The sequence below is a fragment of the Rhododendron vialii genome, chromosome 13a, assembly GCF_030253575.1.
Source record: "Rhododendron vialii isolate Sample 1 chromosome 13a, ASM3025357v1".
NCBI classification, from domain to species: Eukaryota; Viridiplantae; Streptophyta; class Magnoliopsida; order Ericales; family Ericaceae; genus Rhododendron; species Rhododendron vialii.
Window position 1 is genome coordinate 20,061,754 of NC_080569.1, and position 27,792 is coordinate 20,089,545.

The 27,792-nt window shown below is 38.0% G+C and overlaps 1 protein-coding gene and 1 long non-coding RNA gene across 2 annotated transcripts; one reads left to right on the forward strand and one right to left on the reverse strand.

The window, feature by feature from the left end:
* Positions 1 to 2,389: 2,389 nt before the first annotated feature.
* Positions 2,390 to 27,595, reverse strand: LOC131312337 (peroxisomal acyl-coenzyme A oxidase 1-like). Its single transcript, XM_058340039.1, has 14 exons — positions 27,295 to 27,595; positions 23,388 to 23,496; positions 23,212 to 23,273; positions 22,839 to 23,048; positions 22,482 to 22,569; positions 22,184 to 22,346; positions 20,296 to 20,494; positions 18,473 to 18,670; positions 7,716 to 7,847; positions 5,866 to 5,986; positions 5,095 to 5,205; positions 4,511 to 4,580; positions 4,159 to 4,342; positions 2,390 to 2,895 (listed from the first exon to the last, which is right to left on the reverse strand). Exons 1-14 carry the CDS (start codon positions 27,430 to 27,432, stop codon positions 2,686 to 2,688), a joined length of 1,995 nt encoding a protein of 664 aa, XP_058196022.1. The 5' UTR covers positions 27,433 to 27,595; the 3' UTR covers positions 2,390 to 2,685.
* LOC131312338 (uncharacterized) lies at positions 9,098 to 12,268 on the forward strand. Its single transcript, XR_009195843.1, has 3 exons — positions 9,098 to 9,864; positions 10,622 to 10,760; positions 11,304 to 12,268. It is a non-coding gene; the product is annotated as an uncharacterized LOC131312338 (long non-coding RNA).
* Positions 27,596 to 27,792: the final 197 nt, after the last annotated feature.

A 27,792-nucleotide genomic window follows, 5' to 3' on the forward strand; every position in this document is an offset into this window, starting at 1 on the left:
AATTGGGGGTCGGATGAGGAAGATATGGCCAAAATACTGAAAGCTGTGCAATTTACGCGGGAATGTATCAAATCCGATTTTTCTTGTCTAAACACAATTGGATTTTGGTTTCCTTGATTGATTCAAAGTATCTAAGTCTTTCACACAAGTATTACTGAAGGATTTCAAGTTATAGAAGGATTCCTTATCATTTAAGGATTACATCTTTGACCATAATAGTTGAATTCTTTTATCTTGTGTTTCTTTATTATTTGTGTTTCTATATTGTTTACTTATGTGATAGTTTACCATATTGAGACAACATGGTAATATTTTTCCTTTGACCTAGATCACAGTTTTTGCAAACTCGAAAATTTTGATAACCCTTACAATTTTTTTAAATAACTAAGTGGGAGAGGGAATTTATTTTGGATAAATCCCATGATCTCCATTACTAGTTTGTAGGTGATATAAATAATTTTGGGTGATGGTTTTAGAACTTTCCTCCCTATCGGACAAAATTAATTGTGGCATCATCGGTACAAACTTCCTGAAGGGATAGCTCTATGATAATTGTTGTATGGATTACCTCTCCATCTGAGGTGGTTTATAACGAAACAATGGGTTTAAAGCTAGGTAATGATATACACTTAGCTATAAAATAATAACATCCTCCATATCTAAGTCATTGCTATTATTTATAGGACCGAAGCTATATTGGCTATTTAATTTTGCTTGGCATGGTCTAGTGTCTAGATAGTAAAATTAAAAGGTTGTACCTATTTACACGAATGATGAAGAAGTAGAGGACCTTCCCATCGAGGCATGCTCTTCACGATGTGTAGGGTTGCCAATCTTTTTCTTTTAACATATAGTTGAGTGAACCAATATTAAAATGAAATTCAAAGTTTTTATTGCCTTTCATAATTGTTGTTATGTTGTGTGATTCTCAAATTCAAAAATCTCTTTCAATCTACTTGTCAATATTCACAAAGAAAACAAACTTACTGGACTAAATTATATTGTCTGGAAAAGAAACTTGGATATTGTGTTTGGGGCACAAATTTGTGCTGTCTGTAGTGTGCCCTCCTAGACTTGATGAGCATGCCATAAAACAGAAAGCAAAGTCTTGTAAAGATTGGGTTAAGACTGATGAGATGACGCGGTGTTTTATTTTGGCTTCTATGTCGAATATATTGTAATATCAGCATCGGGCTATGTTAACTACTTACGATATGCTGCTAAACCTTAGAGAAATGTTTGCGGTTTGTTTTGTTGTCTAATCTATACGCGTTATTATTGGGTTATGGGAATCGTTTCACAACAATATGGTGGTCCAAAAATAGAGTGTCTATAAAAATACATTTTAAGAGACTTTGGATATACAAGGATAGAAAGTAAAGACTTATTTTTTGCTAATTTGTAAATTTTAAAAGATAATCAACTTCTATTAAAAACTTTAAGAACAGATAATTGATGATTACGGTGAAGATGGTGGGTGGTGGGAGAGATGGAAGAGAAAGAGAGAAGGGTACTAATAAAAGGTTATTGAGGGTTGGAATTGATATTTTGTAAATTTCAGAAATATCATTAGATTTTGTTCGTTGACTTGACGGCCAAGTAACGAATGGGATTTGCAAACATCAGGAGGGGAGAATCATTTCTCACAGGCGGAGGGAGATTTTTTACATAAGGCAAACCTTAGGAGGTGTTGGTGAAATTTACCCCCCAAAAAATGTTTCAAAAGTAAAGTCTTTTGAAGGAGAAACGGGAAAAGGGACAACAGGAATTTCCATATTCCTGGTAACGCACCAAAGAAGGGTTAGATTACACGGATTAAATGAACACACTACAAACAAACAAACAAACAAAAATAAAATTACAGCATCAATATCTTAATCTATGACCCTAATTTAGATTAGGCTTTCCTTTTTAGGACGAGTTGGAAAAATTAAAAGAAAAACAATACACGTTTATCAGGATAAACATTTCATCATTTTGCTTGTATTCTTTTCGGTCAACACATCATTATGTTTAGTTGCTCCGATAGTAAAAGTTACGGAGTAAGCATTTTCCTTAGAATTTCTCACACAAGACCATGGACCATTCTCCTGCTAAATACTTTCTTTCTTTTAGTCCAATTTTCTGAAGAAAACGCTTTTAATTAGCACAATAAAAATAAAGAGGCCAATCCAATACTTGTCGATCAAAATGGAGTTAACAGGCAAGTTGAGTGGTTGCCGAATGATAAGCACCATGTACTTCCATGCACTTGGGTGGTGGTTTCAAACCCCACCCACCCCACCTCCAAGATTACGGTAGATAAATTTCTTGCCTTGTAGACACACACAAAAATGGCGTTGACAGTGTAAAAGGATGCCAAGTCGCCTTTTCGCTCACGAGCCAAGTATTGGTGCTAAATCCTCCAAGTTTATTCATATCCTGTTGTGATTCACACAATTTGTTTCCCTCTTTCAGGGGCAAACAATTCCGCACAGTTCAATAAATCAACGTCAATCTTACGCACAGAAGCAGACTAATTTGTCCCAAAGTACATGATTAATAAGTTTTACATAGGAAAAAAATCCTCACAACAGCCAACTTCAAACCGTGGCTATCTGGAGGGTCACCAAATAGGTTTGGCTTTATTAGCATTAGGGAACATAATGAGCATTTCCCATTCAAATTCATAACCAGAGAGTTCTGTTAGAGTCTGGCAGTGCGGATCTCTTGTTTTAGTAAAGGCCGTATGTATTGGTGGTAGCCGTCAGGCACAACCGATTCATTTAGAGGATCTTTCCATGCTGCTTCGTAGAGTTTCGGATATACGTTTCCATCGTAGCATCCAAGGATCGAGCCAAGGTAGTGGTCAGTGTAGTTAAATGCATCAACAAGAGCAATTGCGTTTGGACGAACCTAAAATCAGAAACAAGAATTTGAAGCTGCTAAGCAAATTGGTAGATTTGTTCCAGCAGGGTTGAAAGAGAAGCAGCTAAGGAAATGTCATATGGACTCTTTCAAATGTATGACTATGAAGCAAAACACGTGACACTTCACTAAGGGTACCCGACATTTTTGCTGGCGCCAGGAAACTTAGTATTCAAGTTTACGGAAAAACACAACATAAAGCTCTCCTATGAGGCATGAAACGGTCTACGACACCTTGTGGACACTTTCCAAGTGAATGTGAGAGATATTAATAACAGCTTTTGATATTTTGGAGGAACTCCATCTCTATGAAAATGAGATGAAACCGACATTAAGACACCTAAGCGGACACGCACCCATACCCAAGCCCATGTAACCCAAATGGTGGCGTGTCCCATAAACTTCATTGTTTTTAATTAGGGGACACACCGGGGACACTAGCATCTCAATTTAAACACGGATGAAAATATGATGCGAATCACTTTATAAGGTCGAAAGCTTATTTCAGGTATGATTTTCCAAAAAATAAAGAATTATGATCAAATAAAACCCTCGTTGAACTTGTATCATTTAAAAAGGAAACAATAAGGGTCCGTTTGATTAAAAAGAAAATCATCATGGAAAGTGAAAATGAGAGAGTGAAGTGAAAGAAAAGAAAAGAAAATTTATTTTTTTGCTATGAGTTTGATTAAATTGAAAGTTTTTACAAGAATCTTGCAAGATACTCCTATACATAAGAGTACTAAGTTGCCCTTAATATATAATATTAATCATGATAGGAAAGGAAATGTTATGGGCATAATAAGAAATGCCATAAGAGGTGGCAACTTTCTCAAGAAAATAAAATTTCCTTGTTTTTTGCAACAAAATTCACTTTCTAGCACTTTCTACTATTTTCAGGCTAATCAAACACCAAAAAAGTATAATTTTTTTTCTCTTTCTTGTATTTTCTATACTTACACTCTCATCAAACGGACCTAAAAATTGTAAAGATACCATTAGTTTCGGTTATTTCCGGATGGAATGTTCATATGAATAGTAACTAAATTCCTATCCTGCTATATACATAATACATCATTTATGCCGTGTCCCCCATCATGTCTATTTCACCATTTATTTAGAATTGTTGTCTCTTGTATCCATATCAGTGCTTCTTAGCCCACACCCATTCCCATTCCCATTCCCAAGTCCATGTAACACAAAAGGTTAAGTATTGGGTCATAGAAAGGTGATCGAGTATTCAGGACACACCTGGGAATAGAGAGATCTGAGCTCATCATTTGCAAGCGCAGCATGTTTGGGGGTGATGCAGCCAGTCAAGAGAAAATCACCTTGATGCTTGTGAAGAAGAAAGAGTGCGTAAATGTTACAGAGCACCTCTAACTGTTGCTTGACTTCCTTTCCAGGGATTTCTTGCTGCAGTTTCTCAATGAACCTGAATGAGATTAAAATTTCTTACACAGAAAATATAGGAAGGTCAACAAAGATTGAATGCAACAATTTTCCTTGGGCATTCAACTCTATTGGAGATATATGAATTAAGGATTTGAATTCTCGGAACCTGTGGTGAATACCAATTAGGAAGAGAGTAAAAGCTGCTCACTTGGAAACAACAATTAATTGGCAGTGCGCAACTGCTGCTTCCACCAAATCAGCTGAGAGTTCCGCAAAGCCTGAGGAGGAAACATCAGACAATGTCGATCCAAAGAAGATAACTAACAATGAAAGCATCTTTTTCTGTCTCTTTTTTTTTTTGCTTAGCAATAGGGTTCAAGGGATGACCAGCTATGGCAATAGCAAACCCCCATGGGCGTTACCATACGGACTCTAAAAAATGCAGCAGGCCCCGCAAGGAACAAATCGTCCACCGGTTTCTACCATTCCACCAAGAGCTAGTGGATCATAGCAGGGCTTCCCAGGAGAGCAAGGTTCGAGTGTGCATCGACCGTGTGACTTGAACCCTGGACCACCCAAACCACTTGGGAGTAAGCCATTTACCACTAGGCAACAGCCCCTGGCGGTAAGATGAAAGCATCTAAAGATTTTAAATATTCCCTACGACTAATAAAGTAGACAGCCTCAGTTGCTCCCATCATTCCCGCGCCAATGTTCCTCCATGATGACTCTTCAAAGTAACAGCAGATGTAGGTATGTAGAAGATTTAAATCTTATAACATCTTGAAATACCTTCTTCTGGGTTGTCAAAGTTGCTTAAATTTTGAGCACAGGCAACAGACATTCTAGCAGCTCTTGCCTCAAATGCTTCCAATAGTGCACTAGGCTTTAGCCAATCCTCAGCTGCATGTAATCAAAGAAAACAGAATGCCAAGTAAAAAGCCAGGTTCAAAGTTGTCAAATCGAGAATCAGATTGAACCTTTTTTGAATCGTGAATCGTAATGATTCGGTCCAAATTTCAAAAATTGAAATTTTTTAAGCTTAGATCAATATTAAAGTTCGTTTTCTATTATTAATTGATAATCACATGGTCCACGAGTCTAATAGGAAATACACTTGTGAAATGTATATGTGCATGTAGATGTCAAAGATTCGTTATAAATATGAAAGATTAGCCTTAATAGTTGTGATCTTATTCTTGCTTTTTTATACGAGAAATTAAGGCAAAACTACAAAAGTGGTTTCATATTAGTCGAATGCAACAATTGTGATAAACCTCGATTCACCTATAGATTCGTATCGTTTTGCCGTGAATCACGAATAGAATCGTAAATTGTACAATTCACCACCGATTTTATATAAACCTTGATTCACCTATAGAGTCATACTGAATAGAATCGTGAATCGTGGGATTCTAACAACTATGGAGAATCTTAATGCATGACAGAAAAAATATACTCATGTCACACTTAAGAATGATAAAGTTGCAATTTCATAATCTCGAGGGGAAAAAAAACAGTTACATGGAAATTCTCATGCTTTGGTTGCATTGGGCAGCATACCTCTTTGAACACCGCAACGACATTTCATTAAATGCTCGACTCGAGTCATATAAGCTATTGTACCGACTGGTTTCTTGCTGGACCCCAGCTGAGAAACAGTCTTCATGAGAAACCTTGCAACCTACACAAGAAAAGTACATGAGCAGATAATGGCAGCACTAGAATATGGTTCAACTGCTTTACTAGAAACCTGGGCCTCCCTAACTCACTGTGATGGAATAATCCAGCTACATTCAAACCACATATAACGACCACGTGCTAACTTATTTAGTCAACATGGGAGATTGAAACTAGCCATCATCTAGCTATCTAGTTATGGATGAGTTGACTTGACATATTTAGGATCATATTCCGTGGTGTATGTGTTTGCAGATGATATTGTCTTAGTGGATGAAACTACAAGGGAGGTTAGTGCTAAATTAGAAATTTGGAGAGAAGCACTAGAGTCCAAAGGATTAAGGATAAGTAGGAGTAAAACTAAGTATATGCACTGTAAGTTTAGTGACAATAGAAGTGCCCAAGCAGAAGAAGTGAGGATACAGGAGCTACCAAAAAGTGAGCATTTTAAGTATTTAGGATCAATTATTAGCAAGGATGGAGAGATTACGGACGATGCAACCCATAGGATCCAAGTTAGGTGGCTCAAGTAGAGAGCCGCTTCTCGTGTATTGTGTGATCTAAGGATAGCTACAAAATTCAAAGGGAAATTTTATAGAATTGCTATATGACCAACGATGCTATACGGCACAGAGTGTTGCCTATCAAAAAACATCAAGTGAATAAGATGAGTGTAGCTGAGGATGTTGAGGTGGATGTGTGGCAAGATTAGGAGAAACAGAATTAGAAACGAAACTATCCGTGAGATGATAGGAGTTGTACCTATACAAGATAAATTGAGAAAAAATAGATTAAGGTGATTTGGACATATTAACCGTAGGCCTGCAGACGCAGTAGTCAAGAAGAGTGCCATGATAGTAGTGGATAGTAGGGCTATGGGAATAGAAAACCTAAATAGACATTGGATGTCGTGATACGAAAGGATTTGGGCTTACTAAATCTAAGTGAACAAGTAGGCCTGGACAGAGCTCAATGGGAACATAGAATTCATGTAGCCGATCCCAATTGATTGGGACACAAGGCTCGGTTTGGTTTGGTATCAAGCTATCTAATGCCCTAAAACAACAGTTGATAAAATGCTTGAACTCGTGAGAAGATACAGTCAGTGCATGAGGCAAAATAGTTCATGTCCATTTTCTCAAATAATACGCAATTAAACAATAAGAATTCATAATCACATAAGATTTGGGTTTGATCTTTGTGATGGAGCTTGGAGCCATCAAAGTCTTCAACTTTAAAAAAGTGGAATTTAAAAATACAGAAGGATAAATTTACAAGATGATGCATACCATCCAATACATAACATGTTTAATCCATGCAGATTGGATTCAGACATCTCAATCAAAGTGCATACTTTATCCAAAGATGCAAAATTCCAAATTTAAGATCAAAATTTCAATTCCACAAATGAAAGTCCTGGATGAAGACGAATCCAAACATCTCAATCAAAGTGCATACTTTATCCAAAGATGCAAAATGCCAAATTTAAGATCAAAATTTCAATTCCACAAACGAAAGTCCTGGATGAAGACGAATCCAAACATCTCAATCAAAGTGCATACTTCATTCAAAGATGCAAAATGCAAATTTAAGATCAAAATTTCAATTCCACAAACAAAAATCCTGGATGAAGACGTGTAAGGTTAAGATTCAGAAAGCAAGGTTTGAATACAGACATGAATACTCGTAAACAAGGTTCAGATTCAAGAATATTAACAACTCATATCACGGACCTGTAGAAGCAGCACGGTATTGTCTCCTTCATATGTACAGGCAGGGACATAAACAGCAAATAATTCTGGAAGCCCACTGCTGCAAAGGTATCCATGCCCGCCACATAATTTTCGGCACTCTTCGATGCCATCCTGCAAAAATAATGAGTGGTAAGCAGTTGAGCACCATTCCATGAAACTCAATAATAGTTTATACTTGTCACATAACTGTTGTAAAATTAGATACACATTGATATATACAACTTAGGTGCACAAAATCAAAATACACGCTTGAGCAATTTTTAGAAGAAAAAAAAACACACTTTAGCGAGTACAATTTGTCATCACCTTTCGTAGAACAAAGAAATGAAATTCCCTATCCGATCATAGCTTTCATTCTTGAACCTCACCACCTGCCCGATGATTCTAATACTTGTCATTTTGCCCACTTGGGGAGCAGAGCACAGGTAAAGATATGTGTTGAACGTGGAGGAATAGATAATTGTCTCTCTCACAGGCAATTTAAAAAGGCAAAAAGAAAAGTAAAGTGAAGGCGTCAAACATCGTAAATCAGTGAACACATCCTCGGTTATTGCTTTTGATTCGATAATTGTAAGTGGGCATCTCTCACACAAATTAAAAGAATGAAAAATCTTCATATAATAGGTTAGTTGCGTGAATGTCAACATAAGTTGTGTCTTAATACAAGTCTAAGCTACAGGCATCACAATCAGTGTTCTAAAAGGCAGCCGCCTAGGCGCTAGGCGGTGGTCCGACGTCTAGATTAGATAGCCAACTAGTCGGGCGCCTAGTCTCCGCCTAGGTGCTTGGTGGCCGACTAGTCGGCGCCTAGGCGCTAGGCTCCCCTTTCCCGCCCGACTAGCGCCAAGCGATTTTTAGAACATTGATCACAATCAAGTCCTATGGAGGGAAGGGTCCAGAATGAGAAACCAAACTTCCCATTCCAGAGTAAGACTTCTCTTCCTATAGTATCTTCTAGAAATGTATTGGGAATTCAATTCCAAATCGCAATATCAGGATACATAAGAGCACTAGAGAGAGCCATAAATAGCGTGATGCCGAACAGTTTAAGCAGATACATTGTTAAATAACATCAGAATTGCAAAAATAACTTGCATAACAGCCGATACAATAAGTACTGGCCGATATTTAGAACCCTGTGGTGGGAAGATACTTGGACATTGAAACACCCGTATTTTTCTTTCCGAACAAAAAAACGAGAATGAAGGTGTGCATAGTTTTGATTGTGTGGATATATTTGTTTCAAGAGGGACAAAAGATTAGTCAGCACATTTATATTTAGATTAGAAAGTAGTTGAGGCAGTGCTAGAGGCATGCCCCCCTTGACCTATCAAATTAATGAAGCCAAGCCTTGTATCCATCTGCCGATGGACATATGAGAACAAGGAATCCAAAGGACAACTTTCCCCAATTTTTCCAATCACATCCCTCAATTTGGTACACCTAGCCTTTTTCCAGGGATAAACTAAGTCTATTTACCTGTTTTTTAAAGATTACTTTAGAGGGTTTTCGGACTTTTGATGAATTCCCTCTATGTCCCATTTTTTGTATTGTATTTTGTCTACTTATGGCCATTGTTGCAGGGATAGTTTTGAGTTTTCCCTTCATCTCTCACTATCATTGCCATGGTTGAGTGCCGTGGTTGAGTTGGTCAAAATTTGGTGTTTGATTTTAATGATATTCTTTGATCTTAATACTACAAAAACAACTACAATGCCATGGTGGTTGTGGAGGTGTAGAAGGAGACTTTGGTGTCTCATTTTAATGTAACTATTTTCAACCATAAGTGGTAAATGCAACTACAAACAACCACGTGGTGGTGTTGCCTTAAATCCAACCCCATTGTGAGCGATATATTCTATAAATACCAATGGAGGGACGGGTGTTTTTACCATAGCTTTCTTTAGTTCTGTGTTTTGTTTGTTTCATTGAATTTGCTATGGGGCTTGATTCCCTTCTTCCTATGGCTTCATCCGACTGACTGGAAAGGTAGTAGTAGTAGTAGCTTTCTGGCTGGCTTTGGCTTTGTTTGGATTGGTGAGTAGTAGTGTTGAGCTGGATGATAACCGGGTGTGATTGAGGCACATACGAAGTTCTTTTCGTTGGGATTGGCTTGGTCTTCCGTCGGGTAAGTGATGTTGAATTTAGTTGTGATTGTTAGAGGTGTTTTCTGTTCAGCTCTGTATATTTTTTTATTGACATGAAACTTTGTGAACTTGAATTACTACTGAAAATAATTTAAGTGGAGTTTGATTTAAAAAAAAAAAGGAGCATTAACTTTTTTTTTGTATAGGCAACACAAGTTTTATTAAGAACACTTGACAAGGGTACATCAAGTGGGGGAGAGGGGGAGGGGAATCCAATCAAGGGTTGGATGGAAAAGAAAATAAAATGATGGGAGCATTAACTTAGACAGTCATGATAAAATAATGTGTTAGTATAGGACATTTCCAACAAAAAAATAGGAAATATGAGACTATTGACAGCTCTAAAACTAATGTAAGTTCAAGGTCGCTGGGATTCGTTGGAATGTTTAATGGAAAATCAGTCTCCTCATTATTCTCTGGTAATAAGATCATTCTCCTTGTTTCCTGTTGAATTTGGTGGTGTCTGATATCCCATGAACTTGGTGGTGTCTGATATCCCATGGAAATATCTAATTCGGCAAATTATGGGTGTTTGAATATACACTCTTAAGAAGATTTTTGGTTGTGCAACACACCGCGACACTGGTTTACACTAACTTCTAAATATTTATTTTCCCTACTGTGATTAGTAGTATTTGTTATCTTCTTATGTATACATATTCCTGTGTTGTATGCTCGCGCGTTATCCATGAAAAACTTTTGGTCTATTGAGTGATGAATCGTTTAATTGTTTTGCAGGCTGATGGATTTACGCAGTCCTTTTGTTTGTTGTGTGCGCGAGATGTACCTCTTTCAAAACAAGATTGTTGATCCATTAACTCACAACATCTGTTTCAGTCACAAGGGATTTGCATGAAAAGCTTTCTGGTTTGACGAGGTGAGGGTCTGTTCTCCTTTCCCGTGTTTCTTACATTGCGCTCAATTTATTCCTGATGGCTTTGGTGGTCCATGTTCTGATGCTAATAGTAATAGTCGCTCGATTCGGTATTCTTCGAAAATTGAAATATGCTATGATTTTTTTTTTTTTTTTTTTTGCTTTGGTGTGAAGAAAGAGTTGTAAAGAACGAACCTTGAACTTGATTTGTTTAAGGAGAAGATAAAGGAGAATCAGGAGAAGTTCGATCCGAACAAGCAGCTTCCCTTTTTTGTTGGGAACATTATTGAGGTAGTAATCTTTTCTTATTTACTGAAAAATATTTTATATTTTTTTTAAAGGTTAGGGTTGTTGAACAAACGAAATCTCGGCTCGTGAAAGTTCGTTCAAAATTGACTTATTACATGGACAAACTAAGTTGAATACGTCTTTGAACCTATCAAGTTTTGAAACAAAATTAAACAACCCACTACTTGGCTACGAATTTGAAGAATGTAACAAAAAAAAAATAGATTGTGCCCAAATTGTCGATTCCTAATCTTACAGGTAACTGATGTTGATGGCTATTTGGAGAGGACGTACTTAAGCCCAGCTTCGATCAGAGCTGGAAATCGAAATGATGGCTGGATAAGGAAGCTGATTTCCGAATGTGAAGATTTTAGATCCTAGGCTAGCTCTGCATTATAATTGATTTGGTTCTGTTTGGTCTTTTTTTGTGATTATTTTACTATTGGTTAATGATACCTTGTTATGGAATTCTTTAAGGCCAATGGAAGCCAGTGTGAAGAAGTGATTGGAAACATTGTCTGGAATGAGAATTCGACGTTTGAAGTTCTCAATTATTTTCCTGTCTTCTTTGTAGGTAAATAGATAATTACCTCGTTGTCTCTTATCTTGCTTTGTTAGATCTGCGGTTGCGTATGTAAATGCTTCATTTTCCAAAGTTAACGTATCATATTGAGTTATTTTCTGTTGAATTCGATGGAAGATTCGGATTAAAAGTGTCCCTTAACCACATGTGCATCTGAAGTACGGGATGGAAAGGTATGTTTTTTAATTCATTTTAACATGACATGCATTGGATTTTTTCACAAACCAAGGAGGAAAGGATTATAACTACCCCGTGTAGTCATACTATTCAACCCGCATACTTTCATGAAAGTGGTAACGTGTTCATTCATTTGTTTTGTGCAGTTGGTACGAGCCCGGTTTAAACTGCAGGTGGTAGAGGAAAAGGCTTTAGGTTGATAAATCTTGAGCTGGAGCCTCCTTGTGAGTTTCTTCCTGAAACTGTTGCGATGTTCTAAATAGAGCAGCGGTTTGAGATATTGCAATGGAGGGTAGAAGCATGGACAAAGTGATCGGGGTTGAAGAAGAAGCAAGCACAACTCCCGAACTTGAGAGGGTTACTTCTGTTTCGACCATTTTCCCTATTTTTGGCAACGCTAAAGAACCAGCGCAAAATGCAAAAGATGTCACCGGGTCCAAAAAGGAAACCTGAACTGAAGCACTGCTAGAGGCAGTTTTAAAAAACATCTAGCTAGCATATCCATTGGTCTCTAAAAATATGTAATATTGACATAACTGTTATGTAATTAGTGACGAGTTCTGTTATGCTTTAACAAGTGGTCCCTATTGCAGATGAGTGAATATCAGCGTCGAGCCTTGTTGTAACAATCGAAACTTCTTTGTTTCGTTGTAACAATCAAAACTTCTCCAAGGCCGAAAAAATCATACTAAACCCAACTGTTATCTCACTAAGGGATCAAACAACTAAATAAGTAACCCCTTTCGTAGGGGAATTTTCCAATCCTTGCTCTTGGCACTTTTCAGAAAAAGAGAAAAATAACTTTGCTCTTGGCAAGGATTGACCATCATGGGAGTCTACAAGGGTGGCCCTTTTAGCCAAACCCCGTTAGTTGGTTCAGGGGTGGTTTTAAAAACCATGATGAGTGGTTTGTTTACAGAAACTCATACATGTAGTTTTTGAACAGTTGTTTGGATAGGTATGAATTGGATTAAATTTATGGAGGTTATGGTTTCTTGGTCATGAGTGTGAGATGCATAACCGGTTTAGTTTTTTCCCTTTTAAGCTGAATCTGTTTGCAAGATTCCAATTTAGATACAAAATTCAGGACATGGGTTTTGGTAATTTTTTTTATGTTGGGATATTCCGTGTTTGTGAAATCTAGAGATAGGTTCTGGGTGTTTGACAAGTTTGATTAGCGGGTATATTTTGTTTTCATTTTCTTAGGTTCATTTTTAATGCTGTTGTAATTGGAACTTTGAAGGAGCAATCAACACAGTGTAGGTTCTGTAGGACTAGAGATGTTGAACCAATACTGGAAGAATTCGTGCCATTGAAGAGAGAGTGTGTTCAAGATGTAAAGAGTGAGGTGAAGAGGGAAAAGGACAAAGAGAAGATTTATAGGATGAGCTTTGTGCAGCTCTGGAACACTGATGATGGCAGAACTGTTTATTCTAATGGGATCAGAAACAAAATTTGGTAGCGAAGTTTATGAAGATATATTAGAATCTTTACACACTAGGCAGGAAAAGAAATGCCATATACTTGCTAGTTCTTGATGTTTATATTTATGTAGTAGATGTATATATTATTTTGTTTTATCTTAAGGTTCGGCGAATGAGTTGCCCTCCTTGTGATTGATAATCTATTGAAGCCCGATAAGAACAGAAACTGGTCGAAACCAATTTTGCCATTTAAGGACTGCTCTACTTTGCCAGCTATATCGAAAGCAATGAAGACAATGTGAAGTTACTAGTGGCTGAACTTTCTCTTCTCATGTTTGGAACTACAAATCCAAGGTAAGAAATCGTCTCTGATTTGTCTCTCTATTCGTCTCCCTCTTCAGGGTGAGTTTGACACCTCTCTATCTGTCTCCCTATTCACCGTGAGTTTGTCGATTTCTATGCGTCTCTATCTCTTTAATCACAGTCACTTCTTTTCTTCTCCGTTAGCTACGTCTTTTATCTCCATTCGATACATCTGTCTTTATATTAGTTGTTTTGTGGCCTGCCGTGAGACAAATGTTAAAGATGAGTAGTATGAAGCAAAGGCCTTTGGTGATGCCATGGTAGTAGTGAATGATATGATGATTCAAAGAAAAAGCAAAATTAGGAGTTCTGAAGCTAATATCTCATATTTTTCAAAGGAGATTGTAACAGTATTGTGATTGTGCATATTGTTTTCTTCATTCATTTTTTTCATAGTTCCCCCTCCTCCTTGTCCCGGAATTTAGCTAGAGGGTGAAAGTGTGTTCAAAGTTTGAGCAGCCATTTAAGACTTTGAGCTAGAATCAAAAGCAGAATATTCTTGGAGTATTTTTTTTCCTTTGTTGCTGGGTGTAGAAAGCATCCTACCCATTGAAAAATGTTATGAACAAGGGGAAAAGGTATAGAACCCAGTTTAGCAAGCAAGAAAATGGGATATAAGGATTCAGACAGTTTGGTTTTGAGTTCACTATAGCTCCATTCAGCAAAATATCTTGCAAAATGATATTCTTTTTTTTCGTCTTTGGGGTTACACAAGTTTGTCAGAGGATGTTCTTTTGCAACAAGCCAATTAAGTTCTTGGGTGTTCTTCATCTTGTCTCGTCTGCTAGATGGTAAAGATGTTTTGATTGTTTGCTTAGGTAGAGCCTGCAGTTTTGAGAATGGTTGGCACTTAGGGCATGCTTGTTACCGGATTTCGTTTTTAAGGGATTAACAATGAGGTGTGATTAGAATTTGGGTGGGCATCATGTCATGTCATACCATATTTGTGTCAAAATTATCTCAGTTCTAACCTAACCTGTTAAACCCAATCATGAATTCGGGCTTATTTAAATGGTTACATAGATAATAACCCTTAAGGACACCTCTAGTTTTCACTCCATTCACCTGTTTTTGTATCAACTTCAAGTGATCAATTTTTCACCATTGCAACGAACATGATGGAGTTCTAAAGATTCCTTTTTTTTCCTTTTTATGTGCCTCAAAGTTGAGTTTTAAATGGAGATTTGAAAGAGGTCTAGGGAGTGGATATACTTTACCAAAAGTACTATTGCGGTTTCAAATTAAACACGCAAAAAGATTTGAAAGAAGTGGAGTTCATGATACGTACTGCTCCTTTTTCAATTCGTTTAATCTTTGTACAATTTCGGAAGTCCAACAAAATTACTTTTGATGCACAAAAAAAAAAAAAAATGAACATGTGTAAAGATGAGATAATTATCTTTTGATGTAATAGCCTTCATTTGTGTTACATATCTAACTTGGCCCTTGTGCTGTTGTTTGTATGTTACATCAATCCTTTGGATGCCAAAGGGCCTAGACAAGAGGCACATAACCAATTCGAGGAAAAAACAAGAATTATGCAAATATTACACGTAACAAAAAAAAAAAAGGCCAATGGGCATGACATAAACGTGACAAAAAAATGCAGTCACTTTTTTCCTCTTCATTTTTTTATTTTTTATTTTTTATCTTCTTCTTTTCCTCTTCGTTAGCTACGTCTTTTATCTCCATTTGTTTTGTGGCTTGCCGTGAGACAAATGTCAAAGACAAGTTGTATGAAGCAGAGGCTTTAGGTATGCCATGGCAGTGGTAAATAATATGATGATTTGAAGAAAAAGCAAAGTAGGAGTTCTGAAGCTAACATCTCATATTTTTTAAAGGAGATTGTAAAAGTATTGTGATTGTGCATATTGTCTTTCTTCATTCATCTTTTTCATAGCTCTCCCTCCACTTTATCCCGGGATTTAGCTAGAGGGTGAAAGTGCGTTCAAAGTTAGTAGTCATTTAAGACTTTAAGATGTATTGACTAAAATCAAGAGCAGAATATATATCCTTGGAGTATTTATTCCTTTGTTGCGGGTGTAGAAAGCATTCTACCCATTGAAAAATGTTACGAACAAGGGGAAAAGGTATAGAACCAAGTTTAGTAAGCAAGAAAATGGGATATTCAAAGATTCGGACAGTTTGGTTTTGAGTTCACTATAGCTCCATTCAGCAAAATATCTTGCAAATTGATATTCTTTCTTTTCGTCTTTGGGGTTATACAAGTTTGTCAGAGGATGTTCTTTTGCAATGAGTTTAATTAAGTTCTTGGGTGTTCTTCGTCTTGTCTCATCTACTAGATGGTAAAGATGTTTTGACTGTTTGCTTAGATAGAGCCCGCAGTTTTGAGAATGGTTGGCACTTAAGGCATGTTTGATACCAGATTTCGTTTTTAAGTGAATAATTATGAGGTGTGATTAGAATTAAGGGTGGACATTGTGTCATGTTCGTGTCATGTCATCTCGTGTTCATGTCAGAATTATCTCAACTCTAACCTAACCTGTTAAACCCAATCACGATTTGAGGTTTATTTAAATGGTTAGATAATAACCCTTATGGCCCGTTTAGATGGATGATTTGATTTGGGTGGATATGTAATGAGGGTGGATTTAAGGGTGAATATGTAATGATGGGTGATATGTTAAGAATGGTGGTTCTACCTCTTAAGAATGGTGGATTTGTAACGAGGTGTTTTGATGATTTTTTGAGGAGGAGGATTTGGAGAGTAGATATGATGGGATAAGATGTCAAATGACTTAATTGCTTTTGTGTATAGATTAATGTTTATACTACAATAATTGCAATATAATTATACGATTAGGCATTAAATCAAAATTGTACTTATAAATAATGGACACATGAGATAGATAACCAGTTCGAAAAGAAAAAAAAAGTGTTATACAAATATTACGCGTACCAAAAAAAGCCAACAGGCACGACATAAACGCGACAAACGCGCGTGGCACATCGCGCAAGACACTAGTATTCTTATATATCAAAAGCTCGTGCATGTTTTCCTCCACACCCATTTTCAATTGACATTTCCAATTGCCAGCATTAGCATCCAACTATCATTTTGAGAAACTATACCTGTTATGTCTTCATTTCACAAGAAAGAGAGAAACCCATTTTTAATACAATAGGGGATTAGCCGTAGGCTAGTTGAAGGGAAAAAATGGAGGTGTGGATCTAAGGTGGTCAATTGTAAGCTCAACTTTAACTAGGTGGATTTTGAGATGGAATTTACATACTTGACGGCCATGATCACGATTGATGTACCAGGTAGTGTTGCAATACATTCCTAGCTAAATCTCTTTGCAAAGAGTATCCTTTTGATTATCGCATATTTGTGCTCCTTTGATCTCTAAGCTATGTTGCTCGGACTCGGGTATGGGAATCGGGTGCGGGTGTGGGTACATATCCAAGGGTCGGACACCTCAAAAGCTAAAACTAGAGGATTCGGGGACATGTATCCGAATTTGGACACGGGTGCGGGGATTCGCTAAATATTTATATATTTTTATATTAGTTATAAAAAATAGTATATATATTTCTTGGATATGTATTTTTTATTTATTTATTTATATTATATTCAGGGAAATACTATATATTTTTTGTAATTTTTTGTTAGATAAGTCATAAGTTAAAAGATGGGGTGTGGAAATTGTAAATACCTTGATTATAAATACAACAAAACGCAGCAGATCTAGTTCTTGATAGATATGTTCTCACTTCTCTCTTCTCCACCGACATCACTGCAAGTTTGCAACTCGACCAACCTCTCCTCAACCCTGACAATGAAACTCGACCAGCCTCTCCTCCAGTGACTTATCTTGCGCCAGCAATGATTCTTCCTCCGAAGGCGACCATCTGCTCGACGATAACGCCGAAACAATCTGCTCCGACGACGACGATGATCTTTGTCCATGGTCTCTTCTTCTTCCGACGAATCCCGTATGGATCCTGCACCCGTGTCGGGTCGGGTCGGGTAACAGTCTCTAAGTTTATTGATTCAGTTATTGTCACCTTTTGTATCGTAACATAGAGAACATTTGGCTAGAAGCCATGGAACAGATTGGTGCATGCGCAAACCCACCGGGTCCCAAAGTAAGACTTAAGAGTATGATTTGATTGCCCCATGGGCAGTCCAAAGTATTTTTATGCAGCCCACATGGCGCATACACAATTTTGAGTTGGGTGGTGCTTGACATGTTACCGAGATGAGCCAAGTGCGAGACTACTAGTCGTTCAGATTGACTCCATTTGATTTGTTATCCATGTTTATTGAGCATATTCTTATTGCTAGCCATGTTTATTGTTCTCATATTGCACATACTACCCGGCCCTTATATATTTTTCAGGCGAGGAGCAAGTTAGTGGCGGCCGAGTTGGAGATTAGAAGATTATTTTTTATTTAGAGAGTTTTGGAGCATTGTCGTTTATATTATTTGAGGATTTTAGGGCTCGTCAATTGTATGTTTTGGAGATTATTATTTTTTAGGCAATGTAGAAATTCGGGTCATCACAGATATGGGGGAAGCTACACCAGTTCTAAACCATACTTGTGTGAAAGCTTAAGGTCCTAGCATAGCCATGTAGAAAGTTGTCTCTATTCAGTGTCCAGAGCTCTCCAATAAGAGCGACATATGGCAATTATTCACCTCTACTGTCTATTATATTATGGACATTCAGTTTTGCCACGTTAAAAGTGCAAGGAGCAACTTTTAAGAGGCCAAATACTAATAGTTGTGAGCAGATAAACACAATCAATTAACAATTCCAATAACTAAATTCCATTCATCATGCGATTGTGGAGAATCATGTCAGAGAAATAGCTCGATGAGCTAGGTAGTAATATGAATCAAGTAAACACTTACAGCAGTAGCAGTAGTAGTCAAAGACTTCAACCCAGCAGTGCACGCATGAGCCTCAGGCAATGTTGAGAAATCATTAGCTTGCAATCTTTGGGTCACATCCGCATACAACCATTTCAACCATTCACCAATAAATCTGAAAGCATAAGCAGATGCCAGCAAAGGAAAGAGCCTACTTTGCTGCGTTTTGTAATCAATCACCTAAATAGCATCCAGGTAGCAAAAGCATTACTGAAAGCAGAGCTAATGCAACAATTAAGAGTTTCTGATCATTACCAAACAGCACAAGAGCATATCCACAAACCAATGTTCTAAAAACAAGGAATTAATCGGTGATTAATCACTGATTAACAGCTGGCGGGGCCTATCCGATTAACGATTAATCGCTGATTACTAATTAATATGCACCGATTAATCGCCAATTAATTCGATTAATCGCTCAAAGGTGGCTGACCGCCCAACTAGCACCGAGCGACTTTTAGAACATTGCCACAAACATAATCACATCAAGGTTAAGCACAGTTCTTCAGACTTCAGAGACAACACGAAGCATAACCAGCAAATGAACATAGTACCATACATCAATATGAGGCTTGCTCCATAACCAAATAATTATTTCAAGGTAGTTGAATAATACATGGCATAATCCTATCCTATGCAAGTCCCAGTGTCCAAACCAAACACAAATGTTGGACGGACACCGCACGAGGACGTCATCCCTTTGAAAACATATTATGAAATTAGTACCCTTAATGGCCAGACTGGTCCATGTCCCACCCATAGACGATTCCTAGGAGAGTCTAGACTGTGGTGTTCGGATTTGGATCAGCAGGACTAGATGGGTTCTCTAGTTCATTCTGAACCGCTCTGTCCATCTTCCTCCTTCCGACCAGCAAGAAGTCATTAGGGGTCAGCCCAACGACCCTCCGTCGACCAAGTCAGTCAAGGTGGGAGAAGAGGGAAGCACTGTTTTAGTCTTTCCTTTATATAGAGCCTCTTGGCTTGCTCTCCAAATGACGTATCGGGTTGTCCAACTGGGGATTGAGGGTTGATACTGAATGTTGTCTGTGTCACTCAGAGACAGACCCATTCCCACCTTTTCTTTTCCTGCTCCTTCTCGCGGAATGTGTGGCATGTGGTTAGATGTAAAAGTGGGGTGATTAGCAGTCCGTGGTGACTTCAGGAGGTATCCGAATTGTTTGAGCAGCGGGTTACTGGAAATAATCTCAGGAGTTTGATTCTGAGATGTTCTTTCACTGCTACTATATATTTCCTCTGGCTTGAGAGGAATCAGAGGGTATTCCAGCATAAAGCTATGCCTGAGGAGCTGGTGGTTAGGAATATTGTTGGTAGCTTTAGAGATTATTTGTGTTCTTTGTCGAAGGTGGTTCCATCTGCCCAGAATAAGCATATATGCCTTCAATGGGGTATTCCTGCCACTGTTTCGCAGAGTAGGGAGTGATTTTGGCTGTAGAGTTTGCTTTTCCTTTGTTTAGCCTCTCTGAGTCGTACAGTGGTGCTATGTTGTTTCCTTATGTATAGGTTGTGCTGGTTATAGCTTGTTCTGGGGTAGGTTGGAGACCTTGTGTATAGCCAGGGGTATGCCCATGTAGCTTGTATCTTTGTTTGGCTTTTAAATGAAATGTGTGCTTATCGAAAATAAATATATTGACCAGATTAGATTGATTACTGGAAGTAATGATCCCTCCAAAGATCAACAACAGGTTGATGTGATGTTAAGAATTCCAGGACTGCAAGGGCATAACTCCACATAAACTAAAATTATATTCCTTTACAGCTGTAATATGGAGACTTTTGTCAACTACCTGAGTTTCAGGTCCACCATTCTGTGATCCAAACTGTCTACGAACAGCACTATACCGTGTAGCAATACAAACTGCACGTGATAAAGCACAGGAAGCATCTGCTACAATAGTTTGTCGGACATACACCATAGTACCATAAACTAGCTGCCTGGGAACATCTGACTGCTTATATTTCCCTTCACGTGTGACCTGTGAAACCCTGAAGCATTCAAAACAAGCTTCAGAACAGTTTTCTGTCATGTTCAAAATATAAATTAGGTAGAAGCACCCACTAATCATATTGTTTAAAGAAATACTGCAAGTGAAATTCAATATTTAACACAGAATTGAAGGCTGCTAAATGTGGGGTGGCGATTGCACCTATGTGTAGGTGACCATGTGTCAGACATAATCTTGTATACGTATGCTATCCTGTTTATCTACTTCCTCCCCTCTTAACAAATAGAAATCAGGAGCTTGTATCAAAGCAGCTTCCATTAACCATGGAACTAATGCTTTCAAGCCAGCAACAGTACTCAAGAGTCAAGACAATACTTAAAATATGGTAGAAATGGATGAATTAAATATTTGAAGTCCACAATTATTTGTAGTACTTACATTTGCTTGTGACTACCCAACTTTCAATTTCAGTGGTTTGCAAAGCTTAAGAACAGTCCTCTCTACTATTGCACCCTCAGCTCAGTAAGTGACCAACAAACCAGGAGTCTCCTACTTAAAAATAAAAACAAAAACAATCAGTGCCTTTACCTATGTAAATAGATTTGTACAGTACGCTGTTTATTACAACCTCTGTTTGGGTTAGAATTTGGGTTAAACTTGAGGCCTTAAAGGAAGCCAACAACTGCAGCAGCCATCCTGCCCCTTGTTATAGCTGCCACTACCAAGACCACCACAACCTGCACCGCATGATCCACTGAGGCAATATCACAACCACGACACAACCACCAGTAATCCAGTAGTCTGAACTCTCTAGCCACCACCTCCTCACTACCACCACAGCACAGCAACTACTTTTCTATGACCACCACCCCAGTTGAATACTCGAATACAACCTTGCCAAAAAACCGATAGTACCACAAGAACAACCTTGCCATTAGCACCCACAGGACCACCACGCAGAGCACTCCATTGTGAATAGACAAAATCAGTCTTGCCACTCCATGGACCCACCAACCTACTTCCCCTCCCCAACACCTAATGGCTGAAAAAGCAATTAAGAAAAGAAAAGAAGCACTGGTACTACTACCGCAGCAGTCCTAGAAGCACTCATTATAGCCTCTGTCAACAGAAACACCACCACAGTACATCACCATCATTATCAACCCACATGCCACCCGCACCATTATCACACAATAATTGTTTGAAACTTGATGTTCTTTGCCAATACAGAAAGTAAAGCTAGACTAACATGGTTTTCATTTGCTTCTTTCGTTGAACACCTTCACCTTAGACTTGCTATCTACTCAAAAAAAAAAAAAAAAAACTGTCCAAGCACAGCCCACAGGTTATCAGGATATTTACATCATTTCAAAGTTAATTGACAACAATTCTCAGCATCTCTGTAGTCTAAATGGCAGAGCCAAAGACTGGATAGGTCGTGATAACCTTTTACTTCATTGTGGAATACACATCTGAGTATATGAGCCAACATAAGTATGCAGAAAGATATGACACTTCAAATATATGACATCTTAAGAGAGTGTGAATAAAGCTTCCACCAACACACTCCTGCTCCCACAACCAAAAACGCTTTTCAAATAACATACCATAACATGAATGCTATAGACGCAAATGCAATAGCATAGACATCCAAAACCTTATCAAGATACAGGGTTCTAGAATTAGCTTGGCATCAGAAGGCATGCATAGACAAGTATACTGTGCACACCTCATCAACATCTGATTTCTGGGGATATGCACATGATCGAATCGTAAGACCCCATTGTCCATGGTGTTGTATGCTCCATTACCAAATTTCATTCCAATATCCCCAACAGTTATGCCCGGAAGAGGAGAGTGATCTTCCAAACTCCGTAATTGGACAATAAAACCTAAAAGGAAAAAAAAAAAAAAAGGATAGAAGTCTTATTATTTTTGCTGCTTTTGCATGAGAAAAGGCTGATGTTTTATACTGAATTTATATAGACCGATTTCAACGATATGATAAAGACAGACTTTATAGTTACCATTTACACCATGTTCCCGACCCCCTACTATAAGGCGCGCATAAGCAATAGCATGTGTGGCCACTTTACCCAGTCCACCAGGCCACCACTGTACAGAACAATGAAAGCAAGAATTATAAAAACCACTTTGAGAGAGAAAAAGAAAGGGAACAGGGGAACCTTTCCAGGTCATAACACTAGCAAGTAGCAATGATAGATACTGAGAACCAATCACCAACAGCCAAACAGGTAATCAGAACTCAGAAGGATGAATGACACAAGGACCATATGAGGTTGATGTGCATCTTAAGTAATGAAAAGTTAACCACCAACAACTCGCCAGAAGAAACAACTGAAAACTGTTAACCATTTACTCACTTTGCTAGAGGTCAATGTAGGACTATGAATAATAAACTCATCCGTTTGGGGATCGAATGTTGCTGTGGTTTCAAGACCTTGTACATTAGAACCATGTCCTAGTTCAGTTTGTGCATAGCAGCCAATAATTTGCATCTTATATGCCAATGGCAACCATTTCTGCTGCTGCTCTTCAGTGCCTTGTCCTTTTATAGCAGGTATAAACATTCCCTGAAGACGACGTAGAGAACAGTAGTAGTATGTGAGAATGTTGAAAGTTGAAATACACGCTTTCTATATGAACTGTGGAAAACCAAAGGAATATCAAACATTGTTCCACTAGACTTTGATACAATCTACTACAACAAAGGATATATGAGGAGTTGAAATGTACCCAGTGGAGATCAGTGAAAGCAGGTTCATCCACATAAAACCTCAACTTAGCCGCCTCTTCTTCTGAAATTATTAGAAATGCAATCCAAGATTAAACTAACAACCTGAAAAATCTCTTAACTCTGACCAGCTAATACAATAAGCATGGTAAAAAATCATACTAAAATGAAGGCATACCAGAGAGACGGAGGTCGATGATGGTTTTCCATGCATAAGCTGCTTTTCTAAGAGTATTTTTGAACAACTCCTTCCTGCTAAGCGTAGATCTGTTATCTTTCCGGAAGCCCTACATCCCCAAACGATGCACAAAAATGAAAATTAGATACCAAAACCACAAGTGGCTACAAGAACCATAACAGCATCCACTAGACTTCAGAAAAAATGGCAGCAATGCCCAAGTGTTTGTTGTTTAAAGTACTTTCACTAGCTGTACCAGGATAGAAATTAGGGTCAGCTTTCCCCTTAGCCAGGTAAAGCCCAAGCTTTCAGCCTCCATTTTGGGAAGGCCCCACATTTTTATATACTAGCTATTGGGTATCTGTATATATAGGAGAAAAGAAGGGGTGTGTGTGTATATATTCTGCAATTAGGAAAGAAGGCCCAAAATAGGAAACAAGAAGTCCAAGTACATAGTGAGGTAGTATTTCTTTCCAAAAGAACTATGTATCCAATCTTAATTGCAAACTAGTATCACCTAATACTTTTTCTTGACAAAAAGAAATCACACATTTTTCTCCTCTCTCAAAAACCAGAGGAGGAGTTTTGGTGGACTCTATAGTAACCCACTAAGTATCTCTCTCTGCACTCTGTCTCTCTATCCTGCTCTGTTCCTGGGGTAAAAATCACAAAAGGTTTTCGACAACATTATGTTACCAGTTGTATCTTGTTCAAATACAAGGCATTATGGTTTACTCAATCAATATTTTGAGGTAACAATTTGCTTTCAATTGCTCATGGGTACATTTCAACTGAATGGTTTTTTCAATTGTTCATGGGTATAATTCAAGTGAATGATTTGTACATACTACATTGTTCGTATTAACTGCGTTTTTATTTTAATTGCTTCTCTTCACGTAGAAGATAACATATAAATACTATTGCTCATCCTTGTTCCATCTTTATCGGCGAAGGTGACAAATCAAGTGCTATTGTCCTGTAATTGAAGCGTTTTCTTTATTCAAGTTGTGTTTAAAGTTGTTCATCACATAGAGTGTTCATTTGTTGTGATTGTTACTAAGAATAAAAAATATGCCTCAAGAGAAATTAAGAGCATTAGATGTACTACCAATTTACCATCATTTGTTCCAAAACTAGACTACAAAGATCTAGGTAGTAATTTTACATCCCAAAAAATAGAAAAGTAGAAAACTAAATTTAAATTATCAAAATTATTGAAAAAATAGGAAAAGGCCCTTTTTGAATTATCGCTCTAGGCCTTCAATTGTCTTCAGCAGGCCCTGATTGAAACCCTCAACTAAACAACAAGCATATGTCTATCCATCCATCTACCTATCTATCCATCTGCACATTGAGCCCTCTTTTCTACATTATTTATCATATAATTACATGAGAGTCTACAAGGTCCAACACAAACCAAAACAACTTTGCAACTATTTTCAAATAGTAGGAACGAAGTCTACTTCAGTTAGACTTCAATAAAAGCACTTTTCAGCCTTTTGGGCTGACATTTTTATGAGAACAACTAATGAGTTCAGAAATATCATGTTTATCCACTCCACAAACTCAACCAAGATTATAACATGCTTTGTCTCATGTTAATTTATTAACCTTACGGTACCAGAGAATCATAAAACGAATTCACCTGAAAAATCAAGTCTCTAAATCAGCAATTTTAAGAGTGTCACAGAGGTGTGGGATATGAGAAAGCAGATGGCTGAAAGCCTAAAGAAATTCACTGGAAAAAGAAAAAAAACTGGAACTAAGGATCTGAAAGGATAAAAACTAATCCCATCCAAAAGATCCAAATCATAACTGACCATTTGTTCCCTAACTTTCTAAGCAAATAATTATCTTACAGCACCAAACTAAGACATTTGGTGGCTTAAAGAGCACTTTATTTGTTTTGATAACTCAAGGTAAGCACACCTCGACTTATCCCTGGGAACCAAATCTCACCGTCCACTAGCGAAGAGTCCGATTAAAGTTAGGGTAAAGCCCCAAATGGATTAACGCCATGAGAATTGATAGCACCCGAAAGTTTTTGAACCTAAGACCTTAGAAGGAAGCAAAATCCTAAATCTCAAGCCTTGACCACCGGCCAACTCCCTTGGGATTTGGTTTAAAGAGCACTTGCCCGTTAAATGGTAAGTGCTACTGGTCATAACAATATACTCCCTTCTGTCACATTTTGTTTGCTCACCTTTCCATTTTGGGATATCCCAAAATTTTTGAATTCTTTGAAAAGCAGTGTTCTAAATGGCAGCCGCCTAGGCCCTTGGAGGTGCCCGGCCGCCACACCAATACCCTTTGGCATTTGATTGGCGCCCAAAGAGGTTTGGCAGTGTTTGGCGGCCTTGGCGGCGGCGGCGGCGGCGTCTTTGACGGCCTAAAATGTATAGTATTAAACTAAAAAGGCTTATTATGTAATTTTTACAAAATCATATATATATATTATATATATATATATATATATATATAGAGAGAGAGAGAGAGAGAGTTAGGTTCCGGTGAGGGATCCCTCATTTTATTAAAATGCGAGACTCCCCTTCCCGATTGAATTTCGATGACCCGAGCCGCTCAAAGTGATCAGAAAGTGATTTTACAGGTCCCCGTGAGAAATCAGCATAAAAAATGACCGGGAAGGGCTTCATCCGAGCAGTTTTCATTGAACGGTTCAAAAAAAACTGCTCGGATGACGCCCTTCCCGGTCATTTTTTTTGCTGATTTCTCGCGGGGACCCTTAAAATTACGTTCTGCACACATTGAACGGTTCGGATTTTCAAAATTTGATCGGAAAATGAAAGTCCCTCATTTTAACAAAATGAGGGATCCCTCACTTGAAAATTCCTATATATATATATATATATATATATATATATATATATATATATATACAATTACATTTACATCCCACACCCATTCTCACTCACTCCAGTTGATCGAAGAACAAGAACTGAAGAACGAGCCCGAGCCCAGAAGTGAATGAGGCGTCGAGGTCCCATAGTCGTCGATCAGCGGTCCCGCCAGTATGTCTCTCTCTCACTCTCTCTCTCTCTCGGTTCTCTCTTCAGTCTCTCTCTCTCTCTCGCTCTCTTTCGGCTCTCTCTTCAGTCTCTCTCCCTCTCGCTCTCTCTCGTGACCTCGTCTGAGTCGTTTCTCTCTCTCTCTTCTAAGTTCTATCTCGTCTCTCTCTCTTGATCAGGACTTTGCATGTTTAATCCTTCTAGAGTTTTTTGTTTTGGTCAAATTAGTAGCTTGTGGGGTTCTTAGAGGATCATTAAGAGGGTAGAAGTTTGAACTTGCATTATGAATACATGGAATATAGTTTGATTGGATAATGGTTGTTAAATAAAAAATAAAAAATTCTGCCGAATTGCTTGGCGCCACCTGGCGCTTGGAGGTGGGTCTCCGCGCTACTACCGCCAAGCGCCATTTAGAACATTGTTGAAAAGTCAACAAAAAAGTCGTTAAGTTTTCACAAATTACCCCTCAAAATTTTTGCATTCTTTGGTAAGGGCTCGGCACATTTAGAAACCAGCTAAGCTTGAACCCTCCAAAGCTCGGCTCGGCTCATTTGAACCCCTAGACTTCCCCATACATAGCAAACAAAATGGCATGGAGATTGTAACAAACCATCCAATTATAAACCTGATTGTAATATAGATATATAATTCACCCAACAGCATTCGAAACTAACTCAAAACACGCTCTGAATCAGAAGAATTCACCGAACTGACAAGATATCAAACTACCACTACCAAGTCATCAAATAGCAAGTTCAAGGGTAGTGATTAAGACAACAAAATACAATTTGCCCTAATTTGAGGAACGCCGTCAATACACACAAAACAAATCAAATCACAAAGATAAACAAATCATGAGAGAGAGAAAGGGAGAGAGTCACAGGATCGCTGGCGACGAGCTTGGAAATTCGATCGGAGACATCGAAGGCATGAGGAGAACCAGCCCAAACGATCTTCATAGCATCTACATCGAACTCGGACTTGTTCCTCTCGTGAGCCAAGTGATCCACTCCCTCCATTTCTTCTCCCTCTCCCTCTTCAAACCCTAGCTCTTCACCAGTATTGGACGACAAGTGTATATTCGCGTACGTATATATGTAAATGCTAGATTAGAGGAAGTTGAGGAGGAGTTACTACCGTAATGATCAGAAGAGAATAGAGATGTGGAGAAAATTGAGAATTAATTGGACAGGGTAATAAGTGGAATAATAATTAAAAATAAAGATAATAAGTTGATAAATAAATATGATAATGATTAGAATTCAAAATTCAAAAACCTTAAGGAATAAGGTTTAAAAGTTCTACGGTCATACATGTATTTTGCTACGAGGAGTACTATATATAGGATACAGGGAGTCGTATAGCTTAGATATAGATAT